Below are 21,124 nucleotides of genomic sequence, written 5' to 3'. Positions count from 1 at the left end.
TTCAGGACGGCAATGCCGTGGCTCCAATTGATACGGGGACGCACGAGGGATATTATCTAACGCTATTTTCGGACAGTATACTCGTACAACAAAACGTGTGATGTCGGGAAAAACATGAACCTATCAAGCGTGTTAATCAACGTTTCATGTACATAATTGATAAACTTTTCATAAATAGGAAATGGTGAACGTAGCTAAATAAGCTTAAAATTACATATTGTTCAAGAAAAAAAACTATTTATCAAAACATTTAAAATAATATATAATATTGTATACACGAACCGTTTGTATACTATTTAAATTAATACAATTAATGTATCTCAGTCTACTTTTCCTATGCATGACGACGTGATAATCGACTTTTGGTCCTTATGTATTTTGCGTTGTTACAACAGCACCAATTTTCAGTAGACTTAACATTTTTTATGAGTTTGATCAAACCGGTTTATATTTTTAAACATTGGAAAAAATGTCGTGTTTCGAAAAGTCACAAGTTCAATCGAGATTATGTTTTCCCCATTTCTTTTTTAATATTTTACATTTAAATTTATTTTTCTGTTAACTGGTTAGGGAGAGGGGGAAAATACAAAACACAAATAACTGTTTTAATTTATGGTAAATATTCTTTAAAATTGGATTAAAACCCAATTGTGTACCATGATTATAACTATATGCATGGTTTAAGCTTTTATAAAAGTGCGTATTACACGACTTATACCTTAAGCAAAGATACAAACATTATAAAATACACAAATCAAGCAATTTCAGACAATTGTATTCCATATACGCCTGCACTCTCTATTTCATAACAGCTGTTAACATATTGTTGAGATCCAACTCATGACCCTTGCTCTCCAGAAAAAACAAACTCTTTGTTGTTTTTTTCAACATTTTATTACATATTGTATACATAGGTGTATAGTACTAAGGTGTACAAAACATTAGGTAATATATATGTATACGCCTTTTTACTGCATTATTGTGCTTTAAGCTTTCAGACGATATCAGAAGAAACGAAGATTACAATATTTAAGATGTAAATAACAGTTATCAAAAAATATCAAATTCATGGCTTTACCATTATATACTGCTCAACAAACATTATATTGTTAACCTTTATAAATAATCAATAAATAGGTTGTACCACAGCATGAAGAAATGTATCAACAACGGATATACATGTGTAAAAGCATTGCAATAAATATGCAAAGATAAAATGATGACAATACAATATTTTGCTTTACTTGTTCACACTACATCCATTATTTGTATATACATATTATAATATAATAACACTCAGCCATATAAAAAAATCGCACAAGGTTAGAGTTCGTGTTTGTGTAACAAAATTGCTAGAAGGGCCAAATTATTGCAGATATTCATGAGTACACTCGATACAAGAGCGCGCGAAGCGTCATTCATGTTCATGTACGTATATGTAGATAGACTGTTGATATTCATAAACACTAAAAACAAGAGCACGTGTGAAGTTATCTAGCTTCATGTATGGATATGTAAAATGACTGTAGATAATCATGAAGGCGTCCGATACAAGAGCACATGTGGAGTCAACAGATTCATGTACTTATATGTAGAATGACTGTATATAGCTATAGACGCACCCGAGGCAAGAGCACATATGGTGTCACCCAGATTCATGTAAGTATATGTAGAATTGATGTAGATATTCATGAACACAATCAATACAAAATCACTTATAGAGTCATTCAGCTTTATGTACGTATATGTAGAATGATTATAGGTATTTTTATACAAGTTTTGTGATTTCAAGTTGCTACGAGAAGTTGGAGTAGATGTCGAATGTTTGAAGATACTCGCGAACACATTCGTAACAAAATGAGTACTGCTCCTGCAAATAAGAGTACAAAGAAACACGAGTTCAGCATATATAGCTAACACTAAGATCGAACTAAGTTATGTTTAAACCTATTATAAAATTGAAAGAAATCATAAGATAATATCTTTTTTTTTATTTCAAGGCGAAGAAAAGAATATATATCAATCCCTATAAAGTGGCACATGAGATTCTTACAAATATATAAAGGCTTATAGCTCGTACTACTATAGATTACAAATACAGATAGATACATTAATTATCAAATATCACTCACACTAGTGCATAAGGCATTTGGTCGCCTTGCCCGCAGCTGGCGAACTGTATTAAATATCGATACTTCATGTTCAATGCCAGTCTTCTCCAGAATAGTCCAAACAGCTGCAAACATGCCGCAGCGTCCGCCTCCAGTCCTACAAAATAGGTAAACCTTCAATGAACTCACTGTGAATTTGTGTAACGCAAAAGTCGTTTAGACCTCTACAATAACCTCCTCATATATGAATGAATGCTTCAAAGAAACAAATAATTACTTTGTCTTCCACCGTTTCAATATAATTTTATGTTTGTCTTTGATATACTATTTTATTTAGCCTTCTAGGCCTGGTGTCGTATTCAATAAATTACTTAGATACTGGCCCTGCATCATTCGGAGCTCCTCGGCCATTTTTATCGATAACAACCTCGGATGTATTTGGCGGTTTACATACTCAAAAAGTGGTACGTTTAAGTCCGTTGCAAATAGATCGCGTAGTAATCTTATTTAGGAGATAAACTTAATGACTTAACTGTTGGGAATCTTAATTATGTTTGCAATAATACTCTTTACTGGCAATCAATTTAAACTTAGATCAATAAATACAACTTTAAAACACTACATTTAATTTATGATATAATTAAAACATATACGAACTACTTCAACAGATGTACCGGCATATGTCCGAGGTTGTTTTGGAAAAAAATGGCCGAGGAGTTTCGAATGGCCCTGCATTGCACTCCGGTTATATGATGGCCTACTTTAAAAGAGTATGTAAGGTACCGACCGGTACACGCTGACGCTTTCCTAACCCATCCTTTGCAATATCCGGGGAAAATAGGGATGCTAATAAAACTCGTTCCCTACCTTCATCTTGGATGATTAAGAATTCCTTAACAGTTTTTAACAGGTTTCTCCTTTGTATTGAACATGTTAGCGACAAAATAAGAAATGGATGTGAACATTCAAAATATGGTTTCAAATACTTACTTGCAGTGCGCAATGACAGATCCAGATGCGGACTTTGTTTCTACTTCCTTAACAAGATGCAAGAAGTTTTTAGCAGACTCGGGAACTTCTGCATTGTCTGGCCATCCCGTATATTCGTAGTGTGACACCGTATGCTCCTTAGGTCCTCCCTGCAAGCATAATAATGCAGGGTATTTAGTTGACTTTGGTTTACTAGTGCCTTTACGAAGCCCTTTGAAAATGTCAAAACAATGAATCTAAAAGTGATTCAGGTATTTACTGCTGCTTTTCAATTATATGGCATTATGTTCTTTGGAAGATAGCTCTTACCCGGCCGTTGTAGCTTATTCTAAGTACCCGGTTGACACTGTACGATGTTGACTTCTCTCGAAGATTGTCTACTGTGTATGAACCGAATTTTGCTTGCGTGCCAACATCGGGAATGTACAGGGAACTGTCATTCTCCATATCGACAATGCAGGCGGCTGTTTCTTGTATTGTGAGGCAAAGAAAGTCAGCCACAGTCTCATCAAGCGGGGTCATAGCGAGAACAAATTTTTTCCTTTGTTTGTAGCTCTGAAACGACGTATTGTAATACACAAAAGTGAAAAATTAGTCTATAACAGATATAATATATAAAGCCTATTGATAAATTTTATATCGGATATAAACTATGTTTTATTTGGACACATGATCAAAAAATTACAAAATATTATGTATTCCTTGGTTCATAGTTCCTTAATATCTTAGTTCACTTCCTTTTTAATGTTAAGCGCTCAGCAAAATCATCAAATTGCTATTGTATGAAAAATTCATGTATGATATAAATTACGTTTAATATAGTTTTTCTGTCCAACTTACATTTACATACATGGCGTTGATATAATCCTGCCCCGGTTCTTTACCTAAATGCAGTCTCGGTCTGTATAAGTTACCTACGAAAAAGAGGCACTCATAAATATGCATTTTTATCTATGTATTCTAGCAAATCAGAAAGTAAAAGTGCTTAAAGAACATTTGCAAACAATTCAACAGTGCTTAAAACGTATTTACATAGCAGCTTAAGTTACACTGTAACTTAGTGGAAAATGTTCGGAAATGCATATGCGATAAACGTAGAAGGTAGTTGATATAATCGTTTTCTGTTAAGGAAAGTTACACAAGGTAGGAAAGTTTCGCTAAAAATGAAAATTATAGAGGGCCCCGAATAAGTATAACCTGGAATGTCAGTGCCCTTCCTGTTGGAATTAGTTAAGGCTGCGTTTCTCTCAGATGCTAGTCGCTCATGTTCAGATCTTTCCGTGATATCTTCAAGTTGCTTTTCAAAATAAAATTAGTTTCGGATAATGAATTTCTGTATATCTAATTTCTTATTATACAATTGACGTTCTTCTATATATACTTTTTTAACATGAATTGACATTTTCAAACATGAAATATAATACTAATTTCATTAAGACAAATATTGTCAAAGTCAAAACGTTAATAACGTCTTCTTTTCAGGAAATAACGGGTTGTAGGTAGATACCCTTAGGACTAAACATAGTGAGGTTCAGGAACGTTTTGATGATGATCTGATTGACGTTAAGTTGTTACGATTTCTACAATGTCAAATTCACTCAACCTTGAACTGTTTGATTTGCCTCTGTTCGTTCTCCGAATCCGACAAGTAGGCTGTAAACCCCTCCGTTGTCACGGGAGTACTGTCTAACGTCAACGTGTGGACAATTGCATGGTGCAGAAAAGCATACTGGTCCTGAAGTACACGGAGTTATAATACAATAAAATTAATGTTTGGTCTGTTTTGTATATAAACGATCTGTCGTTATGTAATAATTATTATTTTTATTAACGAGTTTTAGAAAGGTGTTTAAAACCGAACCATTGACGAGTGTATTGCATGATGGCAATTGTAAGATACCTTTTATCACATGCTTTTTCAGGTAATAAGGAAACATCTACCTGTTTAACCTGCACTTAAGATGACTGGAATACCACTAAGTGAAATTGCAATGCCATTTCCCATTGCAGAAATGTACATATAACCCGACAAAGTTACGGCAAGAAATGATCCAAATCGTTTTAATAGCATTTATAAGTAAAATAAATACTGTGACGATGTCATTTAGAAAACACATGAGAAAAAAAACGTGATACGTGCTGGAACATTGTCAATTAAGCATAAAATAGAGCGGATAGATAGTTTTATTATATACAATTTATTAATCCACACAAATATCAAAACGCAAAATACGGTAGTCTGTCCTCCATGCACTCCAGTGTAGTGCAGTCGTATTCTACTCTGCTGACGTCATGTCATTACAAGTATCTTTGTACGATATTAGAATTAAGTCATTAGAATATTGCGTCATTAAAATAACACTTAATACAAAACATGTGTCTTTCAAGTGGTTTTATCAGTAATGTATGTAATAAAAGGGAAATAGCCACGTGAATCCGAATCTGCATAAATCCACTGGAGTCGATGACAACTACCCGTAATAAAACATAGTATTAATAACCCATGATTGTGTTATACAGAAAAATATGTAATGGTTATATGTAATAATAATCACGTATTTGTATATCCTTTTAATATCTTTTTAGGCGTATTAAGACAAGATATTCACCGGAAACAAGGTAAAGTTGGTGATGAATATTAATTAAGCTTATTTCTGATATTTGCTATTTATGTAAGTATGTAAATGTATATACAATTCTAGCGTTTCTGATATAAAGCTTCATATGTTAAGATTTTGTATCTTCAGAAAACGATATTCTATATTATTATTAGAGAAACGTTGGCGGTCTTACAGCGGTTTGGACCATACGCGTACGACGATGTCTTAGGGTGTTGACACAGCCATGAATGTCAACGGATCCTTCCGCTTCACCCTCTCTTGTCAGCACGTCCATCGCTATGTAAGTTCCCGTCCTGCCAACGCCAGCACTGTAATCAAACATGACTTTGCTATCTTTACCATTCGTCAAACAATATATCATTGATTAAGTGGGCGACAATGTTGCAATCAAAAGGATTGCGAATATTGATTCCGTTAGAGGAATCAGCATGGCGGTCTGCAGTAACGCAAGTATTTTTATTGTATAAAGGGTTCTTGCTTGTTTGTGATTAGGATCGGAATAATTTCACTGATCACGCACACAATTCTATTTTTCACGAGAGAAAACACCAGCGAATTATTTGCTTTGGGTTTTTCAAGAGGTTACGAAATATTGGCAAACTAACACTTAAAGAAATGCTTAGTTTATGTTTAGTATATACTTGATAGAGTATCGCTATTCAGATCTATGAATGCTAGTTATTAAACATATTTTTACTCCCCATACCCTGCGCTAGATGCATGTTGGTGTGTCTTCGATGTTTCAGTGTTAAAAGAGACATACCTGCAGTGAACGAGAGTAGGTCCATCAAGTGGAGATTTTGTTTGTAGAACCCTGTGACGGAAATCTACCAGGGAAGTTACATCATCGGGAACCCCTTTGTCTGGCCAGCTGGTGAAATGAAGATGTTGTACCGCCCTGTCCTCTTTATCCTAGGAACAAATAGGAACGTTTTATCGATGATAATGAATTCAAAAACACATATATAGCATTTTATCTTGTGTTAATTGTGCAATAAAAACTCTAGGTACAATAAAAATGTTCTTTATTAAGTAACAGCTTAATCAAAAGTTAGTCCTTAAAGACAAGACAAAGATATTTAAAACACTTAAATATCAAAATATCGATTATCAATAAATGTTTGTGTTTCTTTTTCAGTCGGTTTATAAGGCAGACTGCGTTTGAGGTTCATAGTTCCAAACAATGACTGCATCGTATCTTTGAAACGTTTTTGCATTGGGTGCTCTGAATTGTAATCCTCCATCTCCAGATAGAATTGGGATCTCTAATCATAGAAATACTTGGGGTTGACCTATAAGTTTATTAATATTTGATTTATTGTTAAGTTTCCTCAAGTTAAAGCGTACATGTTGTACTTTGATAAGATTTACCTTTTGCGTTTTATCTTTATTTAGGATTGTTGGGATAAGAGTGAGTGAGGTTTGTGCACTTAACTGGTTTAAACCCCCCCGTAAATTTACATTTTACTGACCGTTCCAAGGCGGTACCTAACAAATCTTGATAAACACACCTATATTTTTAAATATGCATAGAAAACTAAAGAAGTCCTATTTTGCACAAGACTTTGGCAAAAACTAGAAAGGCAAATGTTTAAAAAGCACATTGAATTTGATGACTTTCAACCATCTCCTTTATTACTTTATTCGGGATTGTTGGGATAAGAGTGAGGTTGTGAACACAAACTGGTTTAAACCCCCAGTAAATTTACATTTTACTGACCGTTCCAAGGCGGAACCTAACATTCCTTGATAAACATACCTAGTTTTTTTTATATATAGTATGTATGCACTGTGCTGCTTGTGGAGTTTTGTGCTGTTCTTCCATGTTTCTTGTTTGTGATTCTATGTTTTATGTCTTTGGCGTTTACGCAGTGCCATCAAACCGGGTTTATGTTTAAACTTTTTTGCTACTGAGCTTGTTTCTGTAGCTTTTTGCATAAATATTTATATTTAAACTTTTTGGTACTGAGCTTGTTTCTGTACCTTTTCCCATAAATATTAGAAAATGAAGGGATTGTTAAAGATTTAACTCTAATCGCTTATGTTTAACAATATGTAAACAAACATGACGTGGCACGTACCATTTTCACTGAAAAAGTTAACATCAAGAAGTCGGCGTACATGTCTTCAGTTAAACACGTCACGTGTATCTCTCCATACTGTTTGGTGGTTCCATGATCCGGCCAATATTGGTCGCATTTTGGTTTCTTTGAATAAACCATACAAAACATATAACATGAAATAAATCAAGATACAATTAAGTTAAAACTCATAGTGTGCACTCTAATTCCATTCGCCTTCAACTTGTTTCATATGTTTCAGATATCAAGTGTTGTTTCTCGGAAACAAGAAAATCGCACCAACAGCAACAATATATAAAATTCAAAAACATACCCCGTCTTCAACTAAATTTGTGAGCATAACGATCTTGCCAACTTTTTGTTGCCAGATCATCCGCCAAAACACCGAGTAGTCCTGCATTGTCTTCTCTGTTGGACCTGATATTAAACCATGGATATGTTAAGATAAAGCAATGCAGAACTACAATCACATGTAATTAATAATCTGAGAATGCCATTAAACTAAAATTAATTTACGTTTTGTGCAGTAAGTAATTATCATGTCAAAATGTAGTATCAAAAAATTACATTGTGTATGAATGCAAAATATTTTTAAAATTAAATTGTGCACGTTTAAAGTGACACTTTTATTAAAAATCAATACATATCACAATTTTGAGTGATAAACCTGTAACTACTTACTAACTAATGCATTGATGAAAAATATTTATAACTGATAACAATATTATAACAGTGTATTTAATAGCTGAAAATGCAAAAAAAATAATAAATGATTGGTGAATGCTAAAAGATTTACAGCGATCTACTATCGTTTTATAAGGTAGCAATACCGTGTGTTCTGCACATTTCTTTCAAAGTAAACCCGGTATCCTTCATAAGCACAATTGTTTTCGACATTTGTTCATCCTTTTTGGTATATTAAAACAATTGAATTACATGTGTTAAATCTCATTTGGGAGTAATAGTGCATCTTTAAAAACAAATAACTAGTCGGTAAACTCACCTTGTGATGCAATGTATGCATTTTCCTGCCTGTATCCCTGTGAACAAATGCGCGAATAATTTTAGTAAAACAAGACAAAGTTTTAACAATCATAATATGTACTTTAGGCAACAAGCTAAGTTCAAAATGTCACAACACTATCAAAACAATGTTATTATTATAATCAGTTTGCTTGGCACGAAACTCCTTTACATCTTTAAGCTTTCTTTCCTTTTTATTATTTTAAAATGATACGACTTTCAGCGATACTTACGAAAAGCATATCAAGTATGTCACTTACGTCTACAAAACTTGCGTTGATAAAATCTGTATCTCCACCCGTCAATTTCACTCTGGTGTCGTCATCTGCATTTTTGGACATATTTGTATAAATCAATTAAGGTTATTCAATAAATAAGCCAAATATTTCAGCAGCGAACGTTGCATATATTTATGAAAATGATAATGTAAATGTAAAAGACACGTAACGTTATTTCTTAGGGACAAGATAGCCTCGTACCCATTAAACGGTTTATATAGCACATTCTACATAAAGCTCACATGGGTAAATGCCTTGATATCTATTTCTGGGACGATTTTCTGGCCTCATTGCATCTTGATGGGGTTTTACCAAACCTTCAGGAAGTTTCTGAAATTAGGTTCAATCGCTTGTAAATGATAATGTATAATACTCAATATCAAATCTGCCGAAGCAAGTTATAATGATGCTAAATTTTGTGCTTGAAAATAGTTAAAGATGCACTCTTATTCCCACGTAAGATTTACCACAATTAAAACTTTTGTTTTAATATTCCAAAAAGATGAATAAAAGATTAATAAAAGTTGAAAACAGTGATTCTGATGTAGGATACTGAGTTTGATTTGAAAGAAAGGTGCAGAAAACACGGTATTTATACCTTATGACTCGATAGAAGATCTTGAAGCATTCACCAATCATTTAATATTTTTGCGTTTTCAACTTTTAAATACTCAGTTACAATCTTTTTATCAGTAATAAATATTTTCCATAAATGCATTATTTAGTAAGTAGTTAAAGGTTTATCACTCAAAATGTATGTTCGTTATACTTGTGTATACATGTATTGATTTTGAATAAGAGTGTCAGTTTAATTTAAGATAATAAACAAGTCCGGGATGTGTGAGTTTTTTTAAAATCTGAACATGCATAAAACAAAGAATATCGAAGTTGTTGAACCACCATCTATATGTAAATTTGAATGTGTGAAGCACAGTGTTATACCTTAAACTCTTCGAGAAAATATGCTTTGTCCTTTGTAGCCACGAATAATCCCAAGTCTTTGACGGCAACCTCATTCATATTGTAGTACACATCACCGGTGTCTTTGTTATGTGTTATGTCATTCGACGCATCTTTAATAGGTGTTTGACCTTTCACGCTGTTTTCCAACTGTTCTGATCTTCCTGCTGAGTTTCTTAGCTTTTTTGTCTTTGATTGCCCTGTTGACGCCTTTGTTATCACAATTGTGTCTTGGCAGTCCGGTGAACGATCTTCTTTGTTTTCATCCTTAGAAGCTTTCAATTCGATTCGAATAAATTGGTTATTATCATTGCTTGAGACGGAACAAACTAAGCCGTTAAGTTTTGTTTTATCAACTTTTGTTGGTCATAATTGTGAATTCGTTTTCATTGAGACAAGTTATCAACATTTTTAAATGGTCAAAAGTATTCAAAACGCACAATTTTTCCCTAAAATCAAAGTTTAATCTAAACAAAACTTATTCTTATCATTTAACGTATAATGTTTCCCTAAAATCAAAGTTTAATGTAAACAAAATTTATCCAATTTGCTTACTGACCTGTAGGATTGTTTTCAAAACCATTTTCAGGTTTAACGTTTTCGGTCGTATCGTTAATAACATGATAAATACTGGTAGAAGCAGTTGCGTTTTGAAAGACTGCGCCATTCTCCTCTTTGGAAATAACCAAATCTAAATATAAGAATTATTAAATACATGGGTATTAATCTTTTACTTGAGTAAAATAAATGTAAAACAAATCATTTTAAATGCAATATTCATTTTGCAATTCCGTATTGTTTGTTCATTTCTGTATAAAAACAAAGTCGGATTATAATTATATATGCATAACGATATTTTATAATTAGTCTGAACATAAAATCAAAGAAAATACCTGCTTCATAGCCGCCTGTCTTTGGATTATCGGTGCTGTCTTTTCTTCTTCTAGAAAAAGTTGTGTACAAATAGGTAAAACACACTTAATGCAAAACTTTATGGTTCAATGGTTTTACATATATATATGGGATGTAGCTGAAACCCCATTAATCGAATTCAGTGTAGAGGAAAATCAACGAAGTAATGCATAGTTTGAATATTTAATTACGTGTTATACCGACTTGCAATTAGGTAGCAATTCCATTTATACATTCATGTTAAGATTACGTTATATCACTCTCATTAACAAGAAGCTACTTAAAGATGCACTCTTACACCCGAGTAAGATTTACCACAGTTAATACAATTGTTTTAATATATAAACAAGGATGAATAAATGTTGAAGATAATGGTTCTTATGAAGGATACCAAGGTAAAATTATAAAGAGAGGTGCAGAAAACACGGTATTTCTACCTGATGGAACAATAGTAGATCACGGTAAATCTTTTAACACTCACCAATCATTTAATATTTTTGCGTTTTAAGCTATTAAATGTATGGTTATTAGTTATTATATTTTCATAAATGTATAACTTAGTAAGTAGTTAAAGGTTTATCACTCAAATTTATGTTTGTTTAACGTGTGTATGTATTGATTTTGAAATAGAGTGTCATTTTAAAGTTAGATAAATTTGACGAATGTTTGATTAGCATACCTTGACCGCCTTATTAAGATGAAAGCTCCAATGACAAGTGCAGTTGCAAGAAGAGCGACAACTCCACCAACAGCGCCACCTATAACTGCTCCAGATGTGCGAGCACCGACGGATGCTTCGGAAAATGTGAGAACTAAACATATAGTGTCTGAACAGATACGGTCATTTCTTGAAAGATAACACAAACATAAGTTCGTCTGAATGAATATGAATTGAACTGCTGGTAAAATTTCACCCTTTTCTGGCATCACATTACGAAACAAAAACTCATTTAATTTTATATTTTTTGCATCACTTTTATAAAGCGTATGAATTTGTGTACATATATATTAATATGCTGATATGTGTATGTATTTGTACCATCTATGCATCCTGTATTTCCCTGCTTATACCCAGTAATGCATCCTTGTGTACACTGACCATCTGTATGTCTGCACTCACGAACTCCACTTTCAGAAGCGATACACTTTTGGTCACATTCAATACTGCAGAGTGAGCCGTGAGTCCCATGTTGGCATCCGTATTTGCATTTACCAGATGCAATGTCACAGCTTGACAATGACTCGTTTATATGCGTACAGTTTTCGCTGCAATTGTTCAAGCAGTATTCGCCCCAATAATCATATGCACATAAATCACATAGGCCGTTGTCATGGTGGCACGATTTGCAATTTGATGCACACGAAATGTTACAAAACGGTCCAAAATATCCATCTACACAGCCTTGGTCACATTGGCCGTTCAACGCGTCACAAGAATTGTTCGCACATGTATAATTGCAAGTGTTACTGCATGTGTAGTATGATCCATCATAGCCATGTCTTCCAGTTCTACATGCTCGGCATTCATTAGTTTGGCTACGTGTACATGTATCACATCCATCATTGCAAGGAGTACTACAATAATACCCACTAAAGCCGTCTGCACATTCATCCTGACAGTATCCATCACTCTTCCCACAGGTTGTTCCTGACCTGCAGTTGCTACATTCGTGCTCACAGGTATCTCCATGATAATATTCATCAACACAGGAAGTACAATTATCAGACGAAGTGCATGTGGAGCAGTTAGCTGGGCATATACTACGGACACATGTACCATTTTGAAATTTGTATTCGTTTTCGCAGGTACATGCCCCACTGTCTTGGTCGCACCTATTATTTAAACAATTGTCTGAACACCTTTCATTACATAGATTACCATACTTCCCGTCTGCACATTCGTCACATTTTACTGCATTTATACGATCTACAGGGCATATAATATCTTTACATGAACTACAGCTAAGAGAACATGATGGCCCAAAATAATTACTTTTACATCCTATACAGTTGTTGCTGGTATTACAAGTGCAGTTCGGTGGGCAAATCCTTTGTTCACACCTTGAGCCATTAAACCTGTCCTCACAACCTGATTTACATGACCCGTCTTGATTGCAGCTATCATTCAAACAATTTTTCGGACAGCTTTCGTTACAGAGATTACCATACTTCCCGTCTGCACATTCGTCACATTTCACTGCATTTAAACGATCTACAGGGCATACATTAACTTTACATGAACTACAGGTTAGAGAACATGAAGGCCCAAAATAATTACTATTACATCCTATACAGTTGTTGCTGGTATTACAAGTGCAGTTCGGTGGGCAAATCTTTATTTCACACATTGAGCCATTAAACCCGTCCTTACAGCCTGCTTTACAAGACCCGTCTTGATTGCAGTACCCATACCTGCAATTTCGTGAACAGGTCATATTGCAATATTCGCCATACAATCCGTCTTTACATGATTCACATTTTCCAGTGCTTAAACAAAAGCTACTATTGTAACAATTGTCTGGGCATTCCGTCCTTGTTGAGCACGTGATTCCCGTAAATTCGTCTGTACATGAAGTACAGTGAGTGTCAGATTCGCATGATATACAATTTACAGGACAATTTTTCTTACACTGATTTCCGTATTTGCCGTCAACACATCTATCACAATTATCACCTTTAAAGTTAGGGTCATCGCATTGCAGACAATTTCCATTTATATCGCATAAGAAGGCTTTGCACTTGTTACTGCATTGAATTGAGCAATCACTTCCATAATATCCAACACCGCTACGGACTTTACATGCTGTACAGGATGTGCTATTGGAGCAAGATAAACATAATGTTTTACACGGATATAAACACGTTGTCTCCGACCCGTTGTGGTATCCGTCCTTACAGGATGTGCAGGAATTGCTTGAAGTGCATGTTTTACAGGTCGATGGACACTTACTTGTGCATTGTTCTCCGTAATAGTTATCATAACATGTGTCACATGTACCAGATTTTGAACACCTCTGACAAAGTTTATTAACACAAGGTTTCTGACACTGAGAACTCATGTATCCATCCATACATCCTCCCAAGCAGTAGTTGTCTATCCCGTCCTTGGTCCCGGAGCATGCCGTTCCTAGTTTGCAGCAAGAGCATGGCAAGCAATCCTGACACCATGTCTGGACAACTACAAATAGTACAAAGTACAAATGTGCGGTACTGGTAATTGTTGCAGTTAATATATGTTTGTAGATAAATATCCACGTTGTTTCTTGTTTAGTATGATAGTTTTTTTTAATTCATTTCGTGTCGTATAGTTGTATTAGTTGCAAATAAAATGCAGTCAACGTTAATAATCACGCGGATAATACGATGTAACAGTATTTGTCAAAGGCGAGGATTAAAAGTCGAGCACATATAATACCATAAGGTAAATACATTTTAAAATAGTATTTTATTAAATTTTAAAGCATGTTTTCAGTGTTCGAATTTCATTTAAATTAATGTATACGTTCATATACCTGAAATGAATTAGACTTACCAAATGAAAGGATGATTGTTGTTATTGCAATAATGGTTGATCCGTCTGCCATCTTTATCTGAATAACATTCTAATAGTACTTCTTATGTGCTCGTCCAATATTTTGTGTCTTTTCCTGGAGATGTTAATATAATTCAGTTTCGATTTTGTATTAGTAGAATAATTGTCAATCATGCAATCACAATATTAATATTCATTTCTACGGATTTACCGCACATAGTGAACAGAAAATGCAATATTATAATTATTATTTTATTTTTACCACTCCTAGTTTTCACCAAATTTTGAAATAAATAACAAACAGCGCGTTTCTGTGAGGTGATGTTTCATAAAACTAAGCAAATTATGTGAAATTGTTTCTGTGTAGACTTTAGAAAGATTGAAAAAGGTATATAAAATGAAAGGTTCGTGGTGAATTATATTAACTAACATGTAGAGGGGAGAATATTATTGTCACCCTATGAACAAATTCCAAATAAATAATGATGCCGTCCATAATTATACATAGGTCTTTTCATGAGAAGCAATTTAAAACCAAATAAAAATAGGAACGCGTTAAAGAAAATATATAAAGCAAGCCTTTGGCGACCATTTTAACTTTTCCGTAACAAGATTTAAAAAATTATGTATTAAATTGTAACGAATGGGAGATTAGTTTTACATCACACGTTCGACGCCAAATGAGAAAGATGTGTTTTTTTCATATATCGGTAAAACGTTTCACACTAAATTAGTAGGGAGATCAACAAAATCCCCCATAAGTGAGGATATTAATGTACATTATCCCCCATAAATCATGATATTAATGTGCATTATATACAAATATATAATAACAATATTTAAAAACAGCGGTATAACATTATGGCGTGTAAACAAATACAATAGCAGCTGAATACAGCGTTATGAAATATATGGCTACATAAAGTATGTTTATGCAAAAATGAAAACAACTCTGACATGTACATTGAACAAAAAATCAACTTTATTGCAAAATATGTCAAAATTGAGATATGTATGACTTATCATGCGTTGAAAATAAAACGTGATTATATATCAACTGATTTTATATAAAGGACTTTATAGTTCCTCAGAAATATGTACGAAATATATAGCAACCACACACTTCGTGTTTATCATATTAATAAAAAATAAAATCAATTAATATATTTTTAGTTTTGTTAATTATTTTGCAATGACAAATGTTATAACGGTTTGCACGGATTTCACCACTCATTGAATACGTACGTATTCAACTGTTATAAATGCTTTAACCTGTTAAATGTTAAAAGTTAAATAAACAAAAACAAATAAATATAAAAAATAAATATACAATGTAGTTGGTTTCAAAACCTCAATTATATCCTGTAGAGATGGATTTATATATGTATTCACATCTTAAAATAACATACTTCGCGTCCAAAACAGTGTATGCTCAGTAAAGCGAAGCAATGTGTATTCATTTACGAACAAACCGCAAAATGAAAAGGGAAAACGCAACTTTCCCTTTTCAGCATGGTAATATTTTTATTCAACAGAAACCCTTTGTAATGTTCTCAAAGCATTTCTGTAGGATTAGAAATATTTTTGGGAATATTACCAAACACTTCATAGTATGGTATTGAAGAGTTATAGTGTGGTTTTCAACATTTCTGGTAATATTCCCAAAAGTATCCATAGTATGCCAGGTTTTCTGGGAATATTACCAATTTGATCTTGAAAATTTGGTAACATTACCAAAACATTTTGAAAATATTTCCAAACACTTTGTAGTATAGTATTGAAAGTTGTGGTGGGGGTTTCAACATTTGTGGGAACATTCCCAAAATAATCGATACCACGCCGAGAGATTTTCTAAAATATTCTTCAACTATGAAAAGTCACAATTATTTGGTAATATTCCCAAAAAAATGATGAACATTTTCTGCTAGGATTCTGAATTTAATGTCCAGGTTTTCTGGGAATATTACCAATTTGATCTTGAAAATTTGGTAACATTACCAAAGCATTTTGAAAATAATTCCTAACACTTTGTAATATAGTATTGAATGTTGTGGTGGGGGTTTCAACATTTGTGGGAACATTCCCAAAATAATCGATACTATGCCGAGAGATTTTCTAAAATATTCATCAACTATGAAAAGTCACAAATATTTGGTAATATTCCCCCCCAAAAAAAGATAAACATTTTCTGCTAGGATTCTGAATTTAATGTCCAGGTTTTCTGGGAATATTACCAATTTGATCTTGAAAATTTGGTAACATTACCAAAACATTTTGAAAATATTTCCAAACACTTTGTAGTATAGTATTGAAAGTTGTGGTAGGGGTTTCAACTTTTGTGGGAACATTCCCAAAAAAATCCATACTATGCCGAGAGATTTTCTAAAATATTTTCAGCTATGAAAAGTCACAAATATTTGGTAATATTCCCAAAATAAGTGATGAACATTTTCTGCTAGGATTCTGAATATAATGTCCAGGTTTTCTGGGAATATTACCAATTTGATCTTGAAAATTTGGTATCATTACCAAAACATTTTGAAAATATTTCCAAACACTTTGTAATATAGCATTGAAGAGTTATGGTGGGGGTTTCAACATTTGTGGGAACATTCCCAAAATAATCCATACTATGCCGAGAGATTTTCTAAAATATTCTTCAACTATGAAAAGTCACAAATATTTGGTAATATTCCCAAAATAAGTGATGAACATTTTCTGCTAGGATTCTGAACATAATGTTCAGGTTTTCTGGGAATATTACCAATTTGATCTTGAAAACTTGGTAACATTACCAAAACATTTTGAAAATATTTTCAAACACTTTGTAATATAGTATTGAAGAGTTATGGTGTATTTTTAACATTTCTGGTAATATTACCAAAAGTATCCATAGTATGTTGAGAGGTTTTCTAAAAGTTAATAAAAACTAGGGGGTATTTTTCTGAATTATGAACATTTTCGGCTAACATTCTAAAATTCGTCTTGGAAATAACGTCCAAGTTTTCTGGGAATATTACCAAAGTTAATCTTGAAATTTCTGGTAACATTACCAAAACCTTTCTGGAATATTACCAAACATTTCATAGTATAGTATTTAAAGTTGTAGTGGGCGTTTTAACATTTTTGGGAACATTCCCAAAACTATCGATATTATGCCCAGAGATTTTAAAAATATTCTTCAACTATGAAAAGTCATAAATATTTGGTAATATTCCCAAAATAAATGATGAACATTTTCTTCCAGGATTCTGAATAAAATGTCCAGGTTTTCTGGGAATATTACCAATTTGATCGTGATATTTGGTAACATTACCAAAATTATTTGAGAATATTACCAGATGAACTGAAACAAACTAATTCAACAAAAAGCCTTTGAAAACTCCACAAATAGTTTTTGTAGGACCAAATAGTTCATAGTGTAGTATTGAAAACTGGGGCTTTTCAACATTTTTGAGAACATTCCCAAAATAATCCATATTATGCCGAGAGATTTTCAATATCATTCTTAAACTAGGAATAGTCACAAATATTTGGTAATATTCCCAAAATGAATTACGAACATTTTCCGTTATCGTTCTCAAATTCATCCTGAATACAATTATATTATCTTGAAATATTTGGTAACATTACCAAAACTTTTTTGGGCATATCAAAAGATGAATTGAAATAAAATAATCCAAAAGAAAAAGCTCCACGTGGGCTGCTGTAGGACATGAATTATTCTGGGAATATTACCAAAATCTTCATTGAATAGTATTAAAATTAACAGCAGGTTTTTCAGCATGTTTGTAATATTCCCAGAATAATCTATAGTATGACTAAAATTGTTCTAAACATTTCTAAAACATGCAATATTCGCAAATGTTTGATAATATTTCCAATAAAAATATAAACATTTTATAATAAGAGATGTTTGTCAAACATTAATCCCCACCACCCCCTGAGCGCCATGTTGTCAGGATTATTTGAACAATCGAAATATGCATGGACTTAAATGACAGCTGATTGGTCATGGCCATTGGATGACTTTAAGGCAGTTTAAAGATTATGACCATTCAAAGTGTGAGGATATTAGACAAAGTGTTCAATCGTGTTCAGATGATAACAGATATTTGCAGATAAAATGTGTCCTCTTAGAAGGAAATAAGTAAATACGACAACATTTTATTGGCGAATATGAGATATGACCATGACGTTTGACTCTTATAAGTGTTGATTGATAGAACGACATAGATTACATATTCCTGGTTGTTTAAACCTACTAGAATGTTATTTCAGTAGTACAGGTATGTCTCTTGCAATTTTACAATTTGACAATAATTATTTTAAATACAAGTGTGGACTTTCGCATATTATGATTTAAAAAAAAAACACAGAAAAGAACAGAATAGACGTTTATAAGTCATATACATCAGAACATTTTCTAAACACATACACTTAGGTTTTTGATATCAAATGCTTGTACATGGTTAGTGCTATGGTTAAAGACACAAATATGTTGACGTAAAGGCAGCAGTATCAGAGGATGAACTAAATTGATAATAATAATAATAATTATTAGGAATAACATTACGAATACATACTGATTCTTTAACATAATCGCAGAGCTTAACCAGCTCACATTTATTGACAGAGTTAAATATATTTCTGGGAATATTACCAACTAAATCTTGAGGTTTGGTAACATAACCAAAACAATTCGGGGATTCTTCAAACTTTTCCAACATCCAGTCAACTCTACAGTTGAAATCCTTCGTCTATACTTTTTCTCTAGCCCTGATGATCTGGCTCTGGGATACATTGCTATGAAAACATCATCTCCTACATGGCTGTAGACGTTGCACTTCCCCTGTTTTCTTAAGCTTTAATAACCTCCGAACTGGTCTGCCTTTTCCTGTTTTACTTGTCTGAAAAATAATTATAATTGATTAAACATTATCTATGAACTTTTTTTTACAAGCAATTAAAATTTAACACGGTGCATAAATATGATCTGGTCTGCCTTTTCCTGTTTTACTTGTCTTAAAAATAATTATAATTGATAACATATCTATGAACTGTTTTTTTAAGCAATTAAAATTTAACACGGTGCATAAATATGATCTATTTGTTTATTGTTCTTTATTATTTAAAAAATAATGCATGACTTTATGGGGTAACTTAATTGTAAAAAGTACAGTCTTCTGCAGCAAATTTTCCCATTTTTGCAGGCAGTTGAATACATACATGTATGGGTTTCTTTGGTGTTGATGTATGAAGTGGCTGTGTGGGTTCCTCTGGACTAACAACAGCCAATGGTTCATCGGACTCCTGAATTAAACCGTCATGTTAGTATTGTATCATGACTTTTTTTCCAGTTTTACTTCTTTATGTGCAAAATTAAATATAATGTCAAGAGTTTGTGCCTTCCAATCTTATCATTCTAATAAAGGTTACACAGGGTCACTGCTTATCAACATTTCTGTGATAATGATCTGAAGCAACATATAAGCCACAGTCTTATAAATACTCCTGACTGCCCAGCTGGTATTCAATTCCAATGCACATGTTTCAAACGAGCTGTACATCTTATTTTTAACTTTTTTTGTCGTTCATTAAATTTCATTTGATTCAGTTAACTTGAACTTTAAGTTGAATAATTTTGTTGTATACCATTATACTTACATAAACAGTTTAGAATGATCTCTATTTGTGGGATATTATATATTTTTAATAATAAGAGCTATCACTAAATGTCATGAATATCCCCACACGCCCAAGTCAACTCATTTTAAATACGACCTCGTATGACAAAATTGAAGACCGAACACAAGCTATCGCCAGTTAGGCTGATAAAGAATTGATACGAAAAAAATGACTTAGAGGTCCCTTTATCAATTTCAAGAACTGTAATGAAAACATTGTGATTTCAGTTTTAACTTTTAATTTATCAATTAGTGTAGGCCAATTCTCTATGTATGCAAATATTTACCCCATTCTCAAGATCATTTTGATACATGCAATAACTCACCACAAGCTTAACACTGCAGTATCAGTCAAAACAAAGATCATCTGGGAATACACACATTCAACAGCCCAGCAGGATGGCCCACAAAGTGGTAATTAATTGACTGGTACAATTTCATGGTGATTTCATGGACTGATTAGCCTTTTTCTCAAAATGAGGAGTAAATGGGACGGATCCAACGGATCTGAACCCTTTTTGACTGCTCTATGGATTATACATTTTACCAATGTTTATTAGTCTATGAACCAGGAAATTCATAGCAACAGTTGAATTAATATGTATTCACGTTTAGGATTTACGGACGTTTAGTTTTAACATTATATATTTTACAACGATTGTGAAGACAGTTATGTTAACTTATACTATGTTACTCTCGTTGGCACGATGTTGCGCGAGAGTGTGGTCTTGTGGTATGGGGGGGGGGGCGGAGAACCCAGAGAAAACCCACTTGTTCGGCTTGGTGACCACTAACCACTGACCACTTACGGACGTTTTCTTTAGCGGATTTAAGGGCCGACATGTGATAAGACCGCCTTCTGCACATGGGAATACGTGCTATAACAAATTACTGAAGTGATTTAACTCGCGAAATAAAGGTTTTGTTCT

The 21,124-nt window shown here is 33.2% G+C and overlaps 1 protein-coding gene across 5 annotated transcripts in view; it reads right to left on the bottom strand.

Annotated features, from left to right (window-relative positions):
• Window positions 1-878: 878 nt before the first annotated feature.
• The window catches only part of LOC128205113 (multiple epidermal growth factor-like domains protein 10), a 40,686-nt gene continuing 20,440 nt past the window's right edge, over window positions 879-21,124 (bottom strand). For 3 of the 5 annotated variants that reach the window (XM_052906548.1, XM_052906550.1, XM_052906549.1), the window contains 22 exons: window positions 19,738-19,821; window positions 19,172-19,418; window positions 14,509-14,623; window positions 12,016-14,154; window positions 11,656-11,788; window positions 10,958-11,007; window positions 10,624-10,755; window positions 10,047-10,339; window positions 9,347-9,434; window positions 9,087-9,151; window positions 8,807-8,843; window positions 8,117-8,220; window positions 7,804-7,929; window positions 6,486-6,634; window positions 5,895-6,030; window positions 4,705-4,836; window positions 4,299-4,398; window positions 3,942-4,015; window positions 3,411-3,656; window positions 3,102-3,250; window positions 2,133-2,268; window positions 879-1,870 (listed from right to left, as the gene is read on the bottom strand). In XM_052906548.1, the coding sequence (XP_052762508.1) occupies window positions 1,796-1,870; window positions 2,133-2,268; window positions 3,102-3,250; window positions 3,411-3,656; window positions 3,942-4,015; window positions 4,299-4,398; window positions 4,705-4,836; window positions 5,895-6,030; window positions 6,486-6,634; window positions 7,804-7,929; window positions 8,117-8,220; window positions 8,807-8,843; window positions 9,087-9,151; window positions 9,347-9,434; window positions 10,047-10,339; window positions 10,624-10,755; window positions 10,958-11,007; window positions 11,656-11,788; window positions 12,016-14,154; window positions 14,509-14,560 (4,416 nt within the window). In that variant the 5' untranslated portion in view covers window positions 14,561-14,623; window positions 19,172-19,418; window positions 19,738-19,821 and the 3' untranslated portion in view covers window positions 879-1,795. The remainder of the gene's footprint in view (window positions 1,871-2,132; window positions 2,269-3,101; window positions 3,251-3,410; window positions 3,657-3,941; window positions 4,016-4,298; window positions 4,399-4,704; window positions 4,837-5,894; window positions 6,031-6,485; window positions 6,635-7,803; window positions 7,930-8,116; window positions 8,221-8,806; window positions 8,844-9,086; window positions 9,152-9,346; window positions 9,435-10,046; window positions 10,340-10,623; window positions 10,756-10,957; window positions 11,008-11,655; window positions 11,789-12,015; window positions 14,155-14,508; window positions 14,624-19,171; window positions 19,419-19,737; window positions 19,822-21,124) is intronic. The other 2 variants (XM_052906551.1, XM_052906547.1) reach the window with 2 other exon arrangements.

Source organism: Mya arenaria, chromosome 10 (genome assembly GCF_026914265.1).
Source record: "Mya arenaria isolate MELC-2E11 chromosome 10, ASM2691426v1".
Lineage (NCBI taxonomy): Eukaryota > Metazoa > Mollusca > Bivalvia > Myida > Myidae > Mya > Mya arenaria.
Note: the sequence above shows the minus strand (reverse complement) of the source record. Positions and strands in the feature narration are given on the sequence as shown.